General features: G+C 44.3%; 1 protein-coding gene across 1 annotated transcript in view; it reads left to right on the top strand.

The window, feature by feature from the left end:
- The first annotated feature begins 5,160 nt into the window (after positions 1-5,160).
- Positions 5,161-22,845, top strand: part of P3H4 (prolyl 3-hydroxylase family member 4 (inactive)) — a 31,835-nt gene continuing 14,150 nt past the window's right edge. Inside the window, exons 1-3 of the mRNA XM_061590016.1 lie at positions 5,161-5,853; positions 19,257-19,406; positions 21,416-21,587. Of these exons, the coding sequence (XP_061446000.1) occupies positions 5,257-5,853; positions 19,257-19,406; positions 21,416-21,587 (919 nt within the window). The 5' untranslated portion in view covers positions 5,161-5,256. The remainder of the gene's footprint in view (positions 5,854-19,256; positions 19,407-21,415; positions 21,588-22,845) is intronic.

Raw genomic sequence — 22,845 nt, 5'->3', positions numbered from 1 at the left:
TAAGAGGAAAGACCCTCTTGTGGATCAGGAACTGGCTAGGAAACATAAAGCAGAGAGTAAGAATAAGTGGACATTTTTCCCAATGGAGGGTTGTAGAAAGCGGAATTCCCCAAGGATCAGTATTAGGACCTGTGCTTTTTAACTTGTTCATAAACGATCTAGAGTTAGGGATGAGCAGTGAGGTGGTCAAGTTTGTTGATGATACTAAATTGTTCAGGGTTATAAAAAAGGGGGGAGGGGATTGTGAAGAGCTCCAAAAGGACCTCTCCAAACTGAGTGAATGGGCAGTAAAATGGCAAATGTAATTTGGAAAGTGATGCATGTTGGGGCAAAAACTCTTAATTTATGTATACACTCGTGGGGTCTGAACAGGCAGTGACTGACCAGGAATGAGACCTTAGGGTCATAGTGGATAGCTCGATAAAGAGGTTGACCCACTGTGCTGCAGCTGTGAAAAATGCCACGCCAGGGATCATTAGGAAAGGTTTTATTGAAAATAAAACTGCTAATATAACAAAGCTGTTGAACAAATCTATGGTGTGACAGCATTTGGAATACTGTGTACAGTTCTGGTCATCTCACCTCAAAAAGGATACTGTAGAATTGGAAAAGATTAAAAAGAAGGCAATCAAGATTATCAAGGCAATGGAGTAACTCCCCTATGAGGAAAGGCTGCAGCATTTCCGGTTTTTTTAGTTAAGAAGAAAGGCAAGTAAGAGGTGACATGATAGAAGTTTGCAAAATTATGCATGGCATGGGGAGAGTGGCTGGTGAGCTTTTCTCCCACTCTCATAACAATAGAACTTGTAGACATCCAATGAAGCTGAATGTTGGGAGATTGCGGACAGACAAAATAAAGTATTTATTTACATAGCACATAGTTAAGCTATGGCACTTGCTTCCAGAGGAGGCAGTGATGGTCACCAACTTGGACAGCTGTAAAAGAGGATTAGACAAATTAATGGAGGATAAGGGTATCAAAAGCTACTAGCCACGATGGCTATGCTCTGCCTCCATCGTCAGAGACGATGCTTCTGAATACCAGTTGCTGGAAACCACAGGGCAGGAGAATGCTGTTGTGCTCAGGTCCTGCTTGCAGGTTTCCCATGGGCATCTGACTGGTTGGTCACTGTGAAAACAGGATGCTGTACTAAATGGGCCACTAGCCTAACCCAGCAGGCTCTTCTTATGTTCATATGGAGTTATGTGATTGGGGAAATCCCACCAATTTTTAGCTCGGCCTTCACCCACTCTCATCTCCAGACCTTGGTTGATGTTTCCTGTGGGTCAACAGCCCTTCATCTAAAGGGAAGGCCCCTTACTCCTGGTGTACAGGATTGCAACCTCACAATATATGAACTTAGTGAGACTTACTTCTGAGTAGACCTGCATAGGACTGGGCTGCACATTACAAGCAATCAAGAGCACTGTGACTTGCGTCTCCAGAAATGTCAGAGACATTTGGATGATTATAACCCCTTCATAGTGGGAGGGCTTATTAAAAGTACATTAACACAGGATTTCTGCAAAAGAAGGCAGCATTTGCAAGGAAAGCTGTTTTGTATTTTGGTTGCCAGATTGTAGGGGACTGTGCAATATACTCCACAAGGCCATAGCTTTCAAAAACGGAGGGACTAAACTATGCAATGTACTTTAAAAGAAGGGGGAGCTGGCAGCGGCTCTGTACATCTTGCCAGGAACTGGAACTGCACTTTGCACCCAGACCATACAAACCTTCTGAACCAGTTTTCAAGTTCCTATTGAAAGGACAGTAAATGAGTTCAGTATCAGTGCATCTCTCAAAATGCCAACTTTTTTCCATCCAGAAACATTTAAAAAGCACAATCAAGGCAAAGCAACAGCCACATATTTGGATGGCTGTTGCAGAAAGACAAGAAAATGTGATTCACAGAAGTTCTCTGGAGGTGGCAGCAGCCCAAGGCCTCAGAGAACTAGAGCACGAATAGCCAACACAGTGCCCTCCAGATGTCGTTGGACGCCAACTCCCATGAGCCCCAGCCAGCATGGCCAATAGACAGGGTGATGGCAGCTGCATACAAATAATTTTTAAAAGTCACAAGGGCATCACATTGGCTACCCCTGACCTGGAGTATCCCCCAAATGTTCAAATCGTTGTTAGAAATTTTGCAAGCTTGTAGAGCTAGCAAGCTTGTATATAGCATCTGCTTTTTCAGCTTGCAAACAAACCTTTACAACTCCATCTCCTGTCCTGTTTAAGAACAACAGGCTACAATTTGAAAAACTCTAAAGCAGGTTTTTTTTTAAAAAAAAAATGGAGCAAATATTCCAGAAAAAGAGCAAAGGAAATGATTTCTAATGCACATTTGTGCAGCAAAAGCTCCTGACAAGAATCCAATTTCACCAGGTCCTAGTGCTTGATTGATACCTAACCCTTTTTTGTTTTTAACCAATTTTCTAATAATAATAATAATAATAATAATAATAATTTAATTTTTAGGCCGCCTATCTGGCCGAAGCCACTCTAGGCGACGTACATAACAAATTAAATATAATACAATAATACAGTAATTACAGTAAATACAATAAAATGCAGATAATCAACAGTGACAAATAGCAGCAAATGTAATACATAACAACGGGCATTGAGTATATAATTAGCCCATCCCAATAGTCCCAAAGGCCTGACCAAACAGCCAAGTTTTTAAGGCTCGGCGGAAGGTATCCAGGGAAGGGGCATGTCGAAGATCGAACGGGAGGGAATTCCAGAATGAGCCCAGAATGAAGGAATACTCCCCTCCCACCCATTTTTATGCACCACTGTAATACTTTTTTAAAATTAGGCAAGCTTCTATCATGAGCTGTGTTGTCTTAGACTCCCTCTAGACTGGTGTTTGGATTTAAAATATCAACACCACAGCAGAGGCTAACTTAAACACTTGAAAAATCAAGAATCAAACTGAATTTAAAAAACAACATGTCCGTCCCCCATCCCCCCCCATTTTCCCAGTTTTTTCCCAGGCCTTCACATCTCTAACCCCAAGTAAATAAAAGTATCTTAGCCTGGCACCTACAAACTGACAATGATGGTGCCAGGCGTATTTCCCTGAGGAGAGCATTCCACAAATGGGAGGCCACTACTGAAAAGGCCCATTCTTATGTAGCCATCCTCTACACCTCCCTCACATGAGGCACACAGAGAAGGCCCTCCAATGAAGGTCCAGGCTCGTTCCTGTGAGGAGAGGCAGTCCTTGAGGTATGGGTCAAAACCAGCGTTTTGAACTGAGCCTGGAAATTAATTGATAGCCAGTGCAGAATCCAACTAGAGCTAGAATCCAACCTCAGCCTACTACAATGATGCTGTTTTAAAGATTAGAACTTCTCTGTGTATCTACCCACAGTTCATACAGAAGACTTACAAATAAAGAATTGGTGTTTTAATTCGTTTTTTATTTGCAAATTTAACAAAGACAAAAATAAAAAACAAAATAATAAAAATATTAAAATACTACTACTACTAGTAGTAGTAGTAATAATAATAATAATAACAATAACAATAAACCATCAGTTTATTTATTTATTTATTATTTCAATTTATATACCGCCCTTAGCGAAATAGCTCTCAGGGCGGTGAACAAACAAAATAAAATACAATATATCATAATAAAAATACAAAAACATATACAAACAAACAACGAAAAGCACAGCAAAAACAAAATAAATACTACAAAAATTAAAATACAGATTAAAAAAGTTAAGAAGATTAAAATTCATATTATGGATACAATAAACATCAGCACATCCATTGTAAATTAATTAAACATGTAAATTAATCTATTGTTCAAACTGGTATCCACATAAAATTGATGTCTATGAGAAATTTGTTCAAATCTAGCCAGGGCAGTGAGATCCTCAGACCATTGCGGGCAGAAGGTGGGTGTTTATCCTTCCAGGCTCAAAGTATATTCAGTCTCTTCGCAGGGAGGTTATATGAAGACACCCACCATTTATTGTGCAATCATTCTGATTACATACCATACATTTAAAGCACATTTTCCCCACTCCCAAAGAATCCTAGGAACTGTAGTTCGGTCAGTGTTGGGAATTGTAGCTCTGTGAAGGCCAAACTAGTTTCCCGGATTATTTGTGAGGTGAGGGGTGTATGATGTGTATGTTGTATAGGTTGTTTTTAACTGTTTTGTGTGTTTTAAATTTGTTGTAACCTGCCCTGGGATCTCTGGGTGAAGAACGGGTAGTAAATTCTAATTCTAATAATAATATGTAGCCACAAGTTGGAAGGCTGTATGATTTCACATCAAGTTACTGTTACCCAACATTTCCCAGAGCATTTCCCTTTCTTTTTTTTACCACATAAAACTACATTTGAGGGAAATGGGTTTGTTGCAAAAGAGCAACACAAAATCCACTTTAATTGTGCAACCTGAATTTGCTATTGAATCCCACCCACAAAATAGTCAGTCTGGAAGTGCCCAGAGAGGCCAAAAAAAGAGAGACTGAATTGCCTATGGGTCACATCGTGCCTATGGGGAGCAGTGGAGGCTGGCCCATCAGGGCCAATGAGGCCCTCATCCAGCCCCCACCAGCCTGCGCTCTTCTTGCTTGCAACCAGTCCAAGGTTCGCCCTCCTTAGTGTTGCCTTTGTAGAACTCAACGGGGGAGGATGGGGTCCAAACTAGGATTAGTTGACTTCCAGCTGTTCCTCCTACCAACGTCCCAACTGGCACCAGGCATCCCGATGAGTGTAAGGCTCTTCCTTCAGCTTTCGGTTGACCATATTACTTTCAATCTTTTCTACGGCTGTTTCTATCTCCCTGTTGTTATACGATTGTTTTACAGGGTATTTTTGTTATTAATATAAACTGTTTAGAACTTTTTGGGAAAAGAGGGATGTAAATAGTTTAATAAATATCTGTCCATCAGTCATGATGATGCCAGCAGAAAGATGGGGCTTCTGGTCTTCCAGATGCCGTCAGCTCGCTAGCTTTTGGCAAACGTCGGCTCACGACGCGGGATCGTACACTGTTTATCGGCCTCACTTTTTCCATGGATTTTTTTAAATAACTCAAGTCCTACATAGAGCCAGAGAAAGGATTTGGTGGGAGGGGTGGAAGATTGTCGGGGCAGCACTAAGACCCCGCGGAATCCGCCCGGGCTCGTCTGCGCCGTCTTCCTTCCCCCTGCTTCCCGGAGACTCCCGATGGGCCTCGAAGCGGCTGGGCAGCCCTCAAGAACCGAGCCGCCGGCTGCGCGGGCGGCATGGAGCGGAGAAGCCGGGGGCTCCTGCTGGCTTTCCTGCTACTGGCTGCGTCGGCGCCTGAAGCCGACGCGCAATATGAAAAGTACAGCTTCCGCGGGTTCCCTGAAGCCGAGCTGATGCCTCTGCAGAGCGCCTACGCGTACGCGCTGGAGCTGTACGAGGGCGAGAGCTGGAGGGAGAGCGTCCGCTACCTGGAGGCGAGTCTGCGCCTCCATCGCCTACTCCGAGACAGCGAGGCTCATTGCCACAAGGAGTGCGCGGGGAGCGAGAAGTTTGGAGAGGGCGCCGCGCTGGGAGAGCCTGCAGGGGGCGCCCAGCGCAGTTCGGCTCGTGGAGAACGCGAGGAAGGCGCTACGCTTGGAGTGGCGGCCGAGAGTGCGCGGTCGGGCGCGGAGCTTGGAGAGCCTGCAGGGGGCGCGCCAGACGAGTGGCGCCGGGAGATGGAACTTTTCGGGCTCGTCCTCCAGCGCGCCTCCTGTCTGCGGAGGTGCAAGCGCAGCCTGCCGGTATTCCAACTCAGGTACCCGCCGGCCGAGACCCTGCGGGACTTCCAGCGCCGCACCCCTTACCAATACCTGCACTACGCGCTCTTCAAGGCGAGTTTATGCACAAATGGGCTTAGCGAGGGCTTCCTCGGAAACTGTTGTAACGGCACTCCAATACATGTCTGCTCAGAAGTAAGCTCCATTGGGTTCAGTGGGACTTCCTCCTAAATCAGTGTGTATTGGATTGCAGCCTAAGAGTAATTATTAATTTATTTTTAAATGTAAGTTAATTGGTTAAATTAATAATTTGATTATTTTTAATTAAATTAATTTTAATTAATTACAATTTTAACTGAACTATTAATTTAATAATTAACTTATGAAAAGCATTTATATTTTCTAGAAATCTCTAAAGCAACAGAGCAGTATCATACAAACAGCAACCTAAGCGTTTTTAAAAGTGTTGATAGCACCAATGGTAAGACCACAGGGAGGGGCCAGGTTAGCCTTGGCATCTGTCTACAGTGCCAGGTCTCAGCCTGGAAATTTACAAAAGAACTGATTGGAATAGTCCTGAGCTTGAACTGTGTGTTTCTTTCATTGTTGAGTACAGAGAGTTCTCCTCCATCAGATATTGGGCAGAAGAGTTTGTAGAGCAAAGGGTGCTGCTTCCAGATAAATGTGGGCTTTGGCATCCCTTCCTCTAGAAATGAAGCCATTGACCAAAAGGTGCCACAACAGAGGATCCAAGAAGGATAGTTCCTACTCAGTACTCTTGACTACCCACCACCCCCTCAATATTTCTAAGAACTGACTAAGCGTCTACTTGACCTTCAATTTTCTGGAGCCTGTTTCTCAGGTAATACCCCTGGAGCTTCTTTGGATCAACAATTGAAAGTTATCAGTAGAACATTCAAGACCTGTTCCTTTCTCCTCTCCAGTGTATATCGGGATTTTTCAGTGGGTTGCTTCTCATATTGCAGCCTTCCTGCAGAGAATGTACTGAATGCTGCATGTAAAAAGAGGGTCATGTGTGATGGCCAGCACATGCAGGATTCTTGCACAGGATTCTTGCACATGGGCCAAAGAGCTGCAGCCAGTTGTGGTTCCCCAGCATTAACTCTACTGGATGACAAGTCCACCTATGTGATTTATTCCATGCAGATTTTCTCCTCCAGATGATCTCACTTTATGATCTTCATTGGGGAGGTGTGACTATGACTTCTTTAAGGAGCAAAACACATGAATGTATGATCATCAGGCATTGCAGTCAATGTGCATGGTTCACAATATTTCCAATATGGGAGTTGGAAATGTGTGCCAGTGTCCTCCTCCAAATAATTTTCCTTGCTTTGGGACCCGTCTCTGATTTGAATAGGCCATCTATTGCCATCTGGCCAAGAACTGGAGACAGACCCGCCTCAAACAAGTAGACTTTCAGGCTACTCTCTGCACTCCAACTCATTCTTCATGCAAGTTGCATATGTATCCCTTTCACAACCTACAACCCCTCCAAAATGTCCATGTAGGAATTAGCATGAAATGTGTGTGGTAGATCATCTTACCTAACAGGCTTTCCATTTGGGAGTTTTGCTTTGTTCTTGGCTTTGTAGCGGCCTGTACAATTGTCAGACATGCAATCTATGAATGGCTATTTCACGCTCATTCCTATGCATAAGTGCAGCACTCTCCGTGTTGGGATTTTTGTGCAATATGAAACGATCCCCATTGTGTGTGTGTTGGGCAATCTGCAATTATTCCTCATCCATGTCTTTCTAATTCCCAATGGGGCTACGTTTGCCAGTGAGAAAACTTCCCTTTCTTATTGTCTTGCCTCTTTTTTTCCAGACACATTCCCTTTAAGCACCTTAATCAGCTTTAAATCTGGCACTTTAAATCTGGGCCTCCAGGAGGAGTTTTACATGAGCAAGCAATGCTTTTTGCCTTTAGCTTCTGGTCTCGCCTCCCCATCTCTTCCCCCACCCCCTTTCACCAATGAGGTAGCCTCCCCTGGCCCCTCTGTACCAGAAGCATTTCAAATGCCACGTCCCTGGTATTCAGATTCCTGGCTTTCTGAAACAGACAGAGGTGGACACAGTTGCGAGAGATCATCAGATTCACTTCTGACCCTCCCCGGGCCTGTTATTCCTTGGCAGGCTGCCTCTCTTTGTGGAGTTTTGAGGCTGTTTAACCCTTTGTCCCTGTACATAAGTGATGTTAGGGAAGGTACTGGATTAGGTGTACTTTTGGGCACTTTGCGTAGAACCATGCACACAAGGTGGTCTAGGGCTGTGGTTCTCAAGTCTTTTTTCCCATGGGCCACTTGAAAATTGCTGATGGTCTTTTGGGCCACTTAAATGCTTTTTCTGCCTCTTTTAGCAGTGTGCTACACTAGATGCTGTGAGATTTTTATTTGCATTGCTTCTTTTATTATCTGTTGTGTGTTATTTCTTATCTGTTGTTTTTTAATTGTATTACAGTTTAAATTCCATAGAATTCAAATTGTAATACAATAAAAAACAATGTAAGAAACAAAAGAAACAATAAAATACAATAAAAATCAGTATGAATATTTATGATGATGATGATGATGATTAGAGTTAGAATTAGAATGTATTACCTGCCCGTGCACTCAAAGGTCCCAGGGCGAGTTACAACAGTTTTAAAACACACAATTAAAAACGGTTAAAAGCAACCTTTAATGCAACAGCTGTGCCATCACAATTTCAAAGACACACTGCAGACCACCTGAATGAAGCTTTTGGACCACTGGTGGTCCATGGACCACAGTTTGGGAACCTCTGGTCTAGGGGTCTTGAGACATGGTGGGACTGAGGTGGCAGGGTCTCTTGAGCACTTTGACTCTCCCATCCTAATTCTCCACTGCTCTGGCCTACTCCAAGACACAGGGAAGTGGAACTGTGTTCTCTTGCTTCCCTGCTGCTGCTGAACTTTTCCTGCTTTTGCCATCAAGTTTGCAAACTTGCCTTTTGAATCATTCAGCCTAGAATCCTTTCATGTTTTTCCTTTTCTTTTAATGGCCACTTGTTAATTTCTATGTGCTGGTATAGCACAGTGGGGAGGAGAGCCTGGCTGGGAGTCCAGAGTCTGTGAGTTCAAATCCCTGCTCGCATCTCCTGGGTGTCAAGGGCCAGCTAAAGATCACCCCCACAGTGAGTGGCTCAGGGGTTACGTGCCCTGCCACCTGTGCAGCTGTGGGCAAGCTGCATAGTCCCAAGGAGCCCAGTTGCCCCCCAGCTAGCAGTTGCGGACAACGAAGGGGCTGGCTTAAGAACATAAGAAGAGCCTGCTGGATCAGGCCAGTGGCCCATCTAGTCCAGCATCCTGTTCTCACAGTAGCCCAGGGCCAGCTCCAGGCATGTGGGGGCCCTTGGGCATCAGCTTGCCCTGGCCCCCCTGGTTGGTGTGTGTGTGTGTGCACGCGCGTATGCGCGTGTGTGCGCCCCCCCCACGGCCCCCCACTTGTCTAGTCTTGACCATTGCCCTTAATGAAGATGGCAGCCGCGGTTTCCCTACAGGGAGTGAAGCCTCCGCCACCATCTTTGTTGATGGCACATGTGCGTGCTACGTGTGCACATCTCTGCCATCAACTAAGATGGCAGCAGTGGCTTCAGTACCTTAGGGAAGCTGCGGCCGCCATCTTCATTAAGGGCAATGCTAAAAAGCCGGCTGACAGGTAAGGGGGGTGTGTGGATTGCGGAAGGGGAGTGGAGGGCCCCTCAGGGGCTCCTGTAGCTCCGGGGCCCTTGGGCCAGTGCCCAACCTGGCCGCCCTGTAGAACCGACCCTGCAGTGGGCAACCAGGCTTGTGCAGCTGTGGCAAGCTGAGCAGGCCTAGCTAGCTGGGGAGGGCTAGCCTCAGAGGAAGGCAATGGTAAACCCCCTCTGAATACCACTTACCATGAAAACCCTATTCATAGGGTAGCCATAAGTTGGGATCGACTTGAAGGCAGTCCATTTCCATTTTCCATTTTGTTAATTTCTAAGTGGAGAGCTGCAAATGTAAACTGGCAAGAGTTAATTTCTGGGTCCATTATTGACACTCTTGTCCCAGATGTGTGGATCTAACTGTGATTACTCAGTTGTGAAAAGCAAGGATTCTCTCTTCTCTGGAATGTCATGTGTCTACAGACAGTGGTTAATTTTGTAAAATAAGAGGTGCTGGGACTTAAACTTGAATTGATGCCACATCATCCCCTGATCAGAAAGGCTAGTCTCTAAATCCAGATGTGTGTGATTTTGGGGGTGGGGTGGGGGACTCTTATTATCTCTGTTGTGAGCATGCAGGCAAGGACTGGTACACTTTATTCATATGCAGTGCCTACTATATTTTAAACACTTCTATAAATAAACAAACAAAAGACTGGGCAGATGTGAGTTAAATATACTTTGCAGTGTGCACAGAGGCATTCTCGCGTGCATTACTGTTGCACATATTCCAGATCCAGTGGTGGCTAATGCCTACTAGATCTGGGGGGGCTGCTGAGAAGGCCCAGAGGTGTGAGGTCCCGGGGCATGGCCTAGATATTCTGGTTTTCTCCCCATCCTCTCTTGCAAAGATACTGTAGACACTTTAGCGTTGCTATTTTACACATAGTTAGCACCTAACTTAGCTGGAAAATGTCTTACTTTGGTTCTTAGTTGTATGGCCTCCACCTGTTCTGGTTCTCCCCTATGCTCCTGCTTTGCAAAGAAACAGTGGACACTTAAACTTTGAAGTTTTATTAGTATTTAGCACCTCAGTGTCTTTATCTTGGTTGGTCCCTGCTGTCACAATTTCTACTGTGAATTCCTGCCACAATAACTGTACATTACGCTGAGGCGGGGGGGGGGAGGGGACTGCATCCCATGGGGATTGCTCCCTGGTGTACAGGATTGCAGCCTGAATTGGTTAGCCTGAAAGATGCCACACAAGACAAGGGACCCCGTACATTTCCAGATCTATGGTAAAATATTATCCACCCCCTCCTCCACCAGCTTATCCATTTCTACATCTTTCCAGAATGTGTAATAACATTCAGGTAAATTAAGTGGACTAGAACCTGGAAGGCCAGGGTTAAAATCACCACTGAGCTATGAGTGACCTAGGGCCAGTCACTGTCTCTCAGCCTAACCTACGTCGTAGGGTTGTTGTGAGGACGACATGGAGAAAAGGAGACCAATGAATGCCACCTTGAGCTCCTTGGAAGAAAGGTGGAGTGGATATAAATGTTATAGTGATAAATAAGAAATAGTCAAAACTTTTAAAAAAAAAATGGGTTTCCAGCTGCTTGTCCCTGATTTCGAACTGGATGGGGGTGCAGGTTTGGAACCAGGAAAAAAAACACCCAACCTAAAAAGCAAGCCCTGGTACAGTTTCCAAAATCGGGCCACCTTCTGTGAGAAAGGAACACATGTAATAAGCCACCACAAAAAAGTATTGTGCTTTCTTCAGGACTAACAAATTACGGTATAAACTTTAATGGGCTACAACAGATACTCTGAGCTTGTGCCGTTTTAACTTCCTGCCTTGAGCCAATTACCAGTTCTCAGCCTTGTTTTTTATATATAGGACTCTGCGGAGAGAGATCAAAAATGCCAGTTTTTAGTTGGTCAAGTCACCATCTTATAGTGTAATCCTAATCGTGTATACTCAGAAGTATGTCCAAAGGGACTTACTCTTTGGGAAATGGGATTAGGATGGCAGCTTTAGCAAAGGGAACAAAAACCGTGCTGGAACAATTATTCACCACCTCCTCCCAACTTTCCAACGGCTCTCCTGGGCAAACAAACTTACAGGGGAGGAAGGCAGCTATAATCCTCCGCCCCCCCCCCCCAGAAAAAACCCTCGATGGGCAAACAAACTTGAAGGCTGTGAGCACACTAGTCACCTACAGCAAAGTGTTTCCATTGGCCACAACTGGAGGTGGATCAGGTTGATCTGCTGATCAGTTGCGAAATCTTTTTGAAGCTGAATTAACACCACTCAAGCTGCTCCCAGTAAAAAGGGGCGGGATTTGACTAGTGTCAGGCGCCCGCATTTTCAGAAGAAAGAGGCGTAGACACACTGGAACCAGCAGAGCAGTAAGAACTGTCTCTATCCGTAGAAGAGGAAGATGATGAGACGTAGGAGAGCAGACATGACCACAATGTCCTACCCTTTCAAACTTTCCAAAAGCCTTTGTGAGCAAGCAAACAAGCTGACAGAAAAGTCTTTAATTCAGCAAGTCACCACCTTATAGTGAATTCCTAACCACAACTACTTAGAATTAGGTCCTATTGAGTTCAGTGGGGTTGAGATTGCAACTTTTGCAAGGGAACAAAAGCTGGATTGGAGCAATGATCCACCGCCACCTGCCAACTTTCTGACAGCAATCTTGTGGGCTTAAAGAACAGAAATAATTGCTGCCACCTCCTGCTCCCAACTTTCCAAAAGCCCTTGGGAGTAAACACACTTGCAGAAGAGGAGGGTAACTGCAAGGTACTTGGAGGGTGAGCATGCAGGGAAATTGGAAAATAGCTCACCTTCACCAGCTGCCCCCTCCCAACAGTCTGTCAAGGACAGAGAGTGAGACACAGGCCTCAGTCCGTCATTTCTCCCAATTCTCCTATAGCGTCCCCCAGCCCATTCACAAAAATGAATGCAAATAGCTTAAGAAGTAAAAACAAGATAAATCTTTAGTATAGAACGAGACTCATACTGTCCACTGTTGCGCTCTGTCTTGCTCTCTCGCTCTCTCTGTTAACAAATACTAATTAAAAAACCCTCACTCATTCTGCACCCGAATGTTGCAAGCAAAACAAGCTGTTGCAGCAAAGCACACACAAACACAGGCAAACTGGCATTTCTCCTCTCCATTGTTTACCCATCCATTCCCCCAAATAAATGCAACTAAAAAATTTTAAAGTCTCATAATAATAATAATAATAAAATTTTATTTTTGAGTCGCCTATCTGGCCGAGTTAACGGCCACTCTAGGCGACGTACAATAACAAGATAAAATACAATATAAAACCATAACAACAACATTCAATAATTAAGGTACCCACTCTTATATGTAATCAGCAGCACTAAAAACTAACCCACCCCAGAAAGCCCATAGGCCTGCCTGAACAGCCAGGTCTTCAAGGATCGGCGGAAAGCCGTCAAGGAGGGGGCATGGTGGAGGTCTAAAAGAAGGGAGTTCCAGAGGGTGGGGACCACTATCGAAAATGACCTCTCTCTGGTCCGCACCAGCCTAGCTGTTTTAACTGGTGGGACCGAGAGAAGGTCTTGTGTGGCTGATCTTGTCAGGCGGCATAATTGGTGATGCTGAAGGCACTCCTTCAGATAAACTGGGCCAAAATCGTATAGGGCTTTAAAGGTTAATACCAGCACTTTGAATTGGGCCCGGTAAACAACTGGTAACCAGTGAAGGTCTATTAATACTGGAGTGATATGATCACGGCGACGGCTGTTCTTTATCAAACGTGCCGCCGCATTCTGTACCAGCTGTAATTTCCGGACCGTTTTCAAGGGCAGCCCCACGTAGAGAGCATTACAGTAGTCTAAGCGAGAGGAGACCAGGGCATGTATCACTCGTGGGAGAAAATGGACAGGAAGGTAGGGTTGCAGCCTCCGTATCAGATGGAGTTGATACCAAGCTGCCCGGCTCACTGCTGATACTTGAGCTTCCATAGACAGCTGTGAGTCAAGAATGACCCCGAGGCTGCGGACCTGGTCCTTCAGGGGCAATCTTACCCCATTAAACACCAGGTTTATATCTCCCAACCTTCTCTTATCTCCCACGAGTAACACCTCGGTCTTATCAGGGTTCAGCTTCAGCCTATTCCGTCCCATCCATCCACTTACGGCCTCCAGGCACTTGGACACGGTATCTACAGCCAACTCTGGTGAAGATTTAAACGAGAGGTAGAGCTGAGTATCATCCGCATATTGGTGACACTGCAGCCCAAACCTCCTGATGATAGCCCCCAGCGGCTTTACATAGATGTTGAATAGCATGGGGGAGAGGATAGAACCCTGTGGTACTCCACAATTGAGAGGCCAAGGGTCTGAAACCTCATCCCCCAATACTACCCATTGGTGCCTGTCTGAGAGATAGGAACGGAGCCACCGTAAAACAGTGCCCCCTATTCCTAATCCCTCCAGGTGATCTAAAAGGATACCGTGGTCAACGGTATCAAAAGACTGAGATTCATACTATGTCCAGTGTTTTATTCTAAAGACTACCAAATGAGGCTGTTCTTGAAGCAATTTAGAATCCTCCCTGGCTCCTCCCTAGCTTGCTGTAATTAGGATTGGCTCTCAACCTTCTTTGCTCCAATCCCCCCTTTCACCATTGTTCAGAATATAATTCCCCCCTTCCCAAGATAGTCTCTCATAGCGTGTTGACGTTTCGCGAGTGACGGTGGTGTTTCTTAGTTTATATTATAACAGAATTTCTTGGAGCACTTTCTGGTCTTTAAATAATAATTTAATTTTGCAAATGAAAATAATGCTGCATGTTCAAGAATCGATTTTAATCTGTGACATTCAATAAACTTTATTGAATGTCGCAGATTAAATTAAAAACAAACTACAATTTTACAGATTGTACATAATCTACAGGACATCACACTTTGCTGAATAGTAGTCCCAATTCCCCCCCCCGGAACCCTAAAATCCCCCCTGGGGGGGAATTCCCCCCTTGTTGAGAACCCATGGGCTAAGTGGTACACAGAGCTGATTGGTCAGAGAACAATAAATTGATTGGCCAGAGAGCAGGAGATTGGCAGAAATGTTTGCAGAGCTTTTTTGAGTTCAAATAGAAGTGCAAAATGTGTGTGGAACAAGAAAGACTGTGTGACTTTGAGATTTATGGGGTGTTTTTAAAAAAATAAATGTGTGACATTCTCATTTGGGAGGGCAGTGGATTAGCCTCCCCTGTGCAGTCCTGAACACTGACATTGACAATAGAATCTAAGAACAGTGGGAACAGCTTCATATCAAGTCAGACTTTTAAGTCCATCTGTCTCAGTGCTGTCTATACTGAAGGGCAGTAGCTCAGTGGCAGAGCATCTGCTTTGTAGGCAAAAGGTCTCAAGTTCAATCCCTGGCATTTCCAAGTAGGCCTGGGAGAGACTCCTGACTGAAACCCTGGAGAGCCACTGCCAGTCAGTGTAGAGAATACTGAGCTTAGATGGACCAATGGTCTGGCTCAGTATAAGGTACAGTAGGGCCCCGCTTTTCAGCAGCCTGCTAATACGGCGGCTTTCAATTAGAGTAAGACCCCACTCATACGGCTCTTGTTCCGCTTTTACAGCGTTTTTCAGATGTTGGGTGCCATTTTATCGACGGAGTTCCACTTTTCAGCGGGTTTTGCTTTTCGGCGGGGGTCTGGAACGTAACCCACCGTATGAGTGTGGCCCTACTGTAGTTTCCTATGTTGCTATGACTGACAATGGCTCTGCAGGGTTTCAGCCAGGAGTCTTTCTCACACACCCACACACCCCGAAGAATCAAACCTGGGATCTTCTGCGTGCAAAGCAGATGCTCTGCCACTCAGCTACAGCACTTCTGATTCAAATTAAGCATGTTCCACTGTCCTGTCGAAGGAGATCTGATGAAAGGGCAGAGTGGGTGGGAGCCCTTCTAAATTGTGTTCATGGCCTCATCGTTTTTGATACACGAGCCAATATTGTCAAGACATCCATACAGATGTAAATTGGACTCTGCAAAACAATGCCATAAATGCCCATTGCAGAATCTGGTATGCTTCCAATAGAAGCATTTCTGTTTTCTAAGATTTGTTTTTAAAAAATCAAGTTTCCATAAGACTTTAGAAACTTTCTCTTAAGCAAATCTTGCACTAGACAATTTACAAAGATCACTGTTTCAAATGTGAGTGCTAGAGTGCTATTTCAGACAGGCAAGGACTAAAACAAAAACAAAAAAAGGTTTTAAAATCCACATGTGGCTTCTCAGCAGCACTGAATAGTCTGAAGAAGAATCCCAGGAAGCCAGCAGATAGTACCCTGTCCCTGTGCTATCCTTCACCCTGAATATGTAGCTCCTTGCTTCACCCTGGAACAAATGAGATGTACCCAGTGATGAGTCTGATTTCCCACAGTTGGCATCCTGGCATTTGACGCCACGATGAGAACAGCAGACATTAGCAGAGGTTAGAGAAACTTTAGAGAGAATGCAAGTGTCAGAGGAAAATGTTTTTCTAGGACTCCTAGAGTAAACTGCAAATGCTGGCAATGGATGGATGACTCGAATGGCTATCGCTAGTCGGGCGGTATATAAATTTAATAAATAAATAAATAAATAAATAAATAAATAAACCTGACAGATCTGTACTGATGACTCGGGGCTTTCAGTTTAATGGGTCCAGAAGTCAGCTTTTAAAAAGTCATATTGTAGGGATTGTTTTCCCCTGAGCATGTATGTATGCATGCCATTATCTCTTTTTTTTATATAACTTAATTTTTATAGGGTGTCTTAAGTTTCATTGTGCTTTTATTCATCTACATGATCTGAGAGGGGGACACTTTTGTTCAAGATAATGGTTCTGTTCCATGATAACACTATTATGATCATGAAGCGTGTAACATTTTAAGAATGTCAGCTTTCCTCTTTTTCTCCTTCCCACCCCCCCTAAAAGTAAAGAGCAGATTTCTGGCCTGTGTAGCTCAAAATATAGGCATAAAGATATTTGAGTATTATCTGGTGAGATCTTAGAAACCAGTGACAGAGATAGAGCACGTCTTTCAGTAATAAAGCCTCTTCTCTGGCTTCTCAGATTGCACCAGACATTGTCCACACTTTTAAGTTTAATTTTACAATCTTAAGGACTAGAAACTTAGTAGAAGGAAGGAATGTTGAATTCTGAATGTAATACCCAATTCTGAATTTGCATGATATGACAATGGAATGGGTAGAGTAGGGATGGAGAATCTGTAGCCCTCTAGATGTTGTTGGACGGCAACCCCTCATCATCCCTGACCATTGGCCATGCTGGCTGAAACTGATGGGAGGTAGAATCTGACAGTATCTGGACGACTCCGCCCCCACCAACCCTGACAAAGAGCCTTGTGCACGGCTGTTACAAACGAGTACCCAGACCTGCCTGGGTAGGCTCACATCAGTAACATGGTGGAAATGACTTGGACTTAATCAGTGATGAGAATCTTCTCCCTGATTGTTGGTACTAGTTGAAGATGGTCATGAGTAGGTTTGTACAGAATGCTTAATTTATTTTAAAAAGAGGAAGAGGTGATAAAGGTCAAACTGAACTATTAAACACTCCAGTCTAATAGGCCTACTCCAGAACTACACAATTTGTGACCAATCATCTGTGTATTTTGGCTCTTGTCTCTTGCTTGACAACCCCACTATTTTTGCAGTTTCAAGTAGGCACCAAATCCAGGCAATTTATCAAAACTTCTGGTGAGCCACATGGGGCTGACAAACTGCATTCAGCTTGGCGGATCACACGTGATGCCAGCCTACCATGTGGCTGATGGGCTGTGTTCAGTTTGGTGGGCCGCACATGATGCTAGCCTGGCATCCCCTATAAGCCTGGTGTATGGAGGGAAACTAACAGCAGTAAAGTATTGGTGAGAAGGAGAAAAAGGAATTCTACACAAGCTCAGAATTGCACTCATTATTACTCGGTTGCATGTTCCAGGACTGGGCCCCTGCATAAAATGTTCTAGGGCTAAAATCTGACAAAGAGGATTTGGAGCGCAATCCATCAGGAAGGTCTGCTGAATAAACCCAGCTTCAATTGACATCTTTCTTGGCTTCCACTCATTTCAGTGTGGAAAAACTTCTTGGCGGACTGAGCTGATGGAGCCTGAATTTATTGAAATAAATCTAATTTCCAAACCCAGAATTATACAGCCACAAGAGTGGCTGTATACTATAGCCAGCACAGCACATGTCTTGTTTCTTTTACCTGGGCTGATTGCAAGTGTTGCCACAACTCACGATATGCTCAGAGGCACATGATACCAAACTCTTCCAAGCTACACAGGAAGTGGATTGGACTGTTAAAGACCAACCCAAATTGTGTTTGCATTTTTACAAATTTGTAGAGTACAATATCTCAGAGAGGAGGTCAGGTCTCCTGCTCCCCTGGTGCATTCACTATAGCCACCCAATTTTCCTGCTTTGAAATGTTTGATAGAAATATCTGTTGGCTGTAGGTACATTCTTAAACCGCAAGGGTTTTTGCCTATTAATGAATATATTTGGGTATAAGCAAATCCTACTGATTTAATTGGGACCTTCTAATCTCCATGTATGTGTGATTAGGACTGAATACTTGCAGTGCAATCCTGTGTATGTTTACCTAGAGGTAAGTCCCACTGAATTAATTGGACTCTCAGGACAGCCTATGTAGGATTGCAGCCTTAGGATTCTTTGGGCCAGTCTCACTGTTCCCAGACATGTAGCTCAGTGGGGTATTGGGGCAAGTCTTGCATTTGAATGCTCTAAGTAGGCATGCTACGTGTAGATTTTCACATGTGATGGGGCATGTGCATACTTTCATAATGTGATCTGTCCACCCCGATTAAGGCGCAAGCATTGCATCTACATTCTTATATGCTGTGTCATCCATGACGTTATACTCACCCTGGGAATCTGAGTCCCAGAATCCCAGCCCCTGAGTCCCTGTACCTTGTTCCATTATATGTAGCAGAGGTCAAGAACTTTTTTCTGTCCAAGGACCGCATGGGCCACATTCCGGGGATTGCATGCATTGATGGGTATGGCCAGAGGCAAAAGTAGCAGAAAAACAGATGTAATATTCCAGCCTTGCAAAAGTGGCTGCATTCAAGCAGCACTTTATTACAGCGCTTCCTTACCTGTCACTTTTCACATTTTATGTGATCTTTCACACAACACAAAAGCCACTTCTGGAAATTTAGTGGAATTAAGTGAAAGTTTAATGCTCATTTCTATGTGAATTGCTTCCAGAAAAAATCTGTCTGCAACCCTGTTAACCCAGAAAATCACAGAAGTTTGGCACTGTATTTTCCCCATGGTTTTCTTGGGATCATGTGACCGCCACTCATGTAACAAAATACGGGGCAATATTCTGGCATACAGAACTGTGTGTATATATATAAAGGGTGGAGAGGATGGTACACCTGATGTTGTTGTGTCACACCACGCCTACTGGCGTGAATGAAATTTAGTGCAACATGGTAATATATTGGTGAAACAAACCACAGTTCTATGATGCAACAGGTAGTGCAGTGTGAAAGGAACAGAAGAAATTGGGACAGAAGTGCTAGCATTATAGTCAAGAAAAATAACACAATACACCCCATGTCTGAACGCAGCCACTCTTTCTGTACTCACTCACTTCATCTAGACAAGCCAGAGGCATTATCATAGTTCATGGATATAGTTGCAGGCTGGCAAAAGCACTGCAGAACAGGCATGAAGCAGGTCCCCAAATGCATGTTAGAGACCTGGCTGTGAAAAGGTTGAAAATGATTTCTGTATTATTTTCCTAGGCAAATAAGATTGAAAAAGCTGTGTCGGCCGCACATACGTTCCTGCAGAAGAACCCCAAGCATGAGATGACCCAGAAGTACCTGAATTATTACAAAACTATGGTGGATGTGGACGAATACCTCATAGACTTGGAAGCACAGCCATATGAGGTGAATGGAGAAAGGGGGGTGCATGTGGAAGTTTGGGAGGCTGAAGAAAGAGGGAGCTGATTTCCTGGAATGGTGGGACCATAGCCAGAAGCCTTAAAGCAGAGTGGTGAACCTGCGGCCTTCCAGATGTTGCTGGTCTCCAGCTCCCATCATCCCTGGCCAGTAGCCATGCTGGCTACATCTGATAGGAGTAGGCGTCCAATAACACCCAGAGGCACATCCTTGTCTTCAATGGTTTGGATGTTCAAGGGTGGGGGAAATCAGTGTTTGTGTGCCAGATCGCCGACTTCCATTGTTATGGAGGCTTGGTCTGTTGGTTTCTGCTAGCACCGTAAGCTGCACAAATCAATTGTGTTTATCTATCTGGAAAATGAACAAAATAGGGAGACACAGAGAAAGAAAGTGTTAGACATGAAAAAACCAAGAGAAAGTTCCTTGCCCCCTCACCCCCAAAGTGGTAGACTCACAGAAGGCAGTTTAATATTGGACAAAGATGTTTCATTTCATAAATGATTTTTTCACCTTATATCTCTTTATATTAACGATAATCTGTCTTTTTCCAACACTTAGAAAAGTAACCATGGGCCAAGTAAGCAGAGTTAATAAGAAAAAATTGGGAACAGCACTTTTTGAGGAACCCACAATTTAAAAAAAAAAAAAAAAACCTCTGAGAAATGGGAATCTGATGAACACCATCTTGCCATCTAGGGTCTGACAGGCCTCATTAGCCCTCTTGGCACATTATTTGTGTGCAGAGGGCCAGAATATTGAACAGGGAGCTCATGGGTTGCCATCCCACAAACTTCCAAGGGTGGTGAAACTACCAAGAGAGACCCTTCTGTTGATCTTAACACCTGAGGGGGTCTCTAGGGAAGGAGATATTTCAAATACTTCAGGCCCAACTCATTTCATTTTAACACTAGTGTGAGCACCTTGAATTGGGTCCAGAAACAAGCTGGCAACCAGTGCTGCTGTTTTGGAATGGGTTATGTTTATTTATATTTATTTATTTATTAAATTTATATACCGCCCGACTAGCAATAGCTCTCTGGGCGGTGAACATAAAACAGCATAAAAATACAATAAATAACAAAACAATACTAAAATACAAGCAACAATCCAACACAATAAACATTTTTAAAATTAAATCAGTGTAACTTAAAATGCTTCAGAGAATAGGAAGGTTTTGACCTGGCGCCGGAAGGAGAGCAGAGTCGGCGCCAGGCGTACTTCCTCAGGGAGACTGTTCCATAGTTCGGGGGCCACCACTGAGAAGGCCCTAGATCTTGTCATCACCCTCCGGGCCTCCCTGTGAGTTGGAACCCGGAGGAGGGCCTTCGTAGCAGAACGTAGTGCACGGGCCGGTTCATATCGGAAGAGGCGTTCCGCAAGGTATCGTGGTCCCGCACCGTATAAGGCTTTATAGGTTAATACCAACACTTTGAATCTAGCCCGGAAACATATTGGCAACCAGTGCAAGCTGGCCAGAACAGGTGTTATATGCTCGGACCGCTTGGTCCTTGTCAGCAATCTGGCCGCCGCATTTTGCACTAGTTGTAGCTTCCGAACTGTCTTCAAAGGTAGCCCTACGTAAAGCGCATTACAGTAATCCAAACGTGAGGTTACCAGAGCATGTACCACTGATGTTGTTGAGCTGTTGCTGGTTTTAGTTGCATTTTGTTACCAAGTGTTAGTATTTTTGGTTCCAACTGTTATTTTCTTGTTTATCACTGGTTTTGTTAATGGTGTTGTATATATTGTAGACCACTTTGAAATGTTTCATAGGAAATTATTGATTGATTAATTAATGTTTTTCTCTTGGAAGCCACCTTGAGAAGGCTTTTACCCTTAAAAAAGACAGCCTAAAATATTTTAAATTTAAAAAATAGAAATGCCAGGCTTGATGACCAGTTGGACTTTACCCCATATGATGTTCCTTTTTTAAAATTTCAAGTTTGTGGGCTTCTTTGTTCAACCTGACCTGGCATCTTCCTCCTCCCTGTTTTCAGACTGTTTTTGTACGAGCGGTGAAACTGTATAACAGTGGAGATTTCCGGAGCAGCATTGCAGACATGGAGCATGCACTGTCTGATTACTACAAGGCCTACGAGAACTGCCTGGCTGGCTGTGAAGGCAGCTACGAGCTCCGTGAATTTAAGGACTTCTACCCCGCCATTGCAGGTGAGGACGTGGGGGAAGGGATAGCCATTGACGGTAAGGGCAATAGTGGCAGCCATCACAGCAGATAAAGGTCACCGAGGGCAGATCAGCCATTGCTCAGGGAGGCACGACCATCCCTCCTTGTTCTGTTCTGAACTCTTGTTATCCTGGTGGCTGTTTCTGGTGGCATGTAGTTTCATATGTCAAATCTGTAGTATGTGGCAAAATTTCTGCTGGTTTTTAGTTGTTTTTTTGGATAAAACAAAGCAACATTCAACACATGGCACAGAGAATGCTAGGAGAGAAACTGCAGCGGAATTACTTCATTCGTAATATATATATTATGAATGAAGTACTATATATATATATTAAGGTACTATTTAGTCTTACTCCTCCCCATCTCTTTCAACCATCCCCCCTTAATAATAATAATAATAATAATAATAATAATAATAAAATTTTATTTGTTAGTCGCCTATCTGTCCGAACTAACGGACACTCTAGGCGACGTACAACAATATAAAATACAATATACAAATCAAAACCACAATCAACAATTAATCTAAAAACATCCTTCGATTAATACATCAAAAAACTAATCTACCCCAGAAATCTTATAGGCCTGCCTGAAAAGCCAGGTCTTTAAGGCTCGGCGAAAACCCATCAGGGAGGGGGCATGTTGAAGGTCAAAAGGAAGTGAATTCCAGAGGGTGGGGGCCACAATCGAATATGCCCTCTCTCTGGTCCGCACCAGCCTAGCTGTTTTGACTGGTGGGACCGAGAGAAGGTTTTGTGAGGCTGATCTTGTCTGGCGGCATAATTGGTGATACTGGAGGCGTTCCTTCAGATAAACTGGGCCGAAACCGTATAGGGTTAACACCATCCCCTTACAACTGTGGATTGTTTTCGGAGAAGCAGATATGAAGTAGCAATACTTAAATAAAGTGCTTCTGCAGGTTGGCCAATGTGAATGTGGCCTCCCAGTGACTCCCACCATACACGCACATACAAAAAGTCAGATCTTCTCTGGCGCAACATCCCATGCAGCATAAGGAGCTGCCTCAGAAGGAAGAAATGGCCCCAACACCTCTATACACACAGAAGGACTTTGCATGGGCCTTCCTCGTTTGTGTGAGACTGTATGGAGAAGCATCGAGGAGAACTGGGCTGAACATCAGGGGTGGGGAACCTGTGGCCCTCCAGATGTTGTTGGACTCCGTAATAACACAAGAAACTGCCTTATAGTGAATCAGACCATTGGTGCCCAAGAAGGTAGGGA

This window comes from Rhineura floridana, chromosome 11, assembly GCF_030035675.1.
Source record: "Rhineura floridana isolate rRhiFlo1 chromosome 11, rRhiFlo1.hap2, whole genome shotgun sequence".
Taxonomy (NCBI): domain Eukaryota; kingdom Metazoa; phylum Chordata; class Lepidosauria; order Squamata; family Rhineuridae; genus Rhineura; species Rhineura floridana.
The sequence above is the reverse complement of the archived record's forward strand: the minus strand, read 5'-3'. Positions and strand labels throughout refer to the sequence as shown.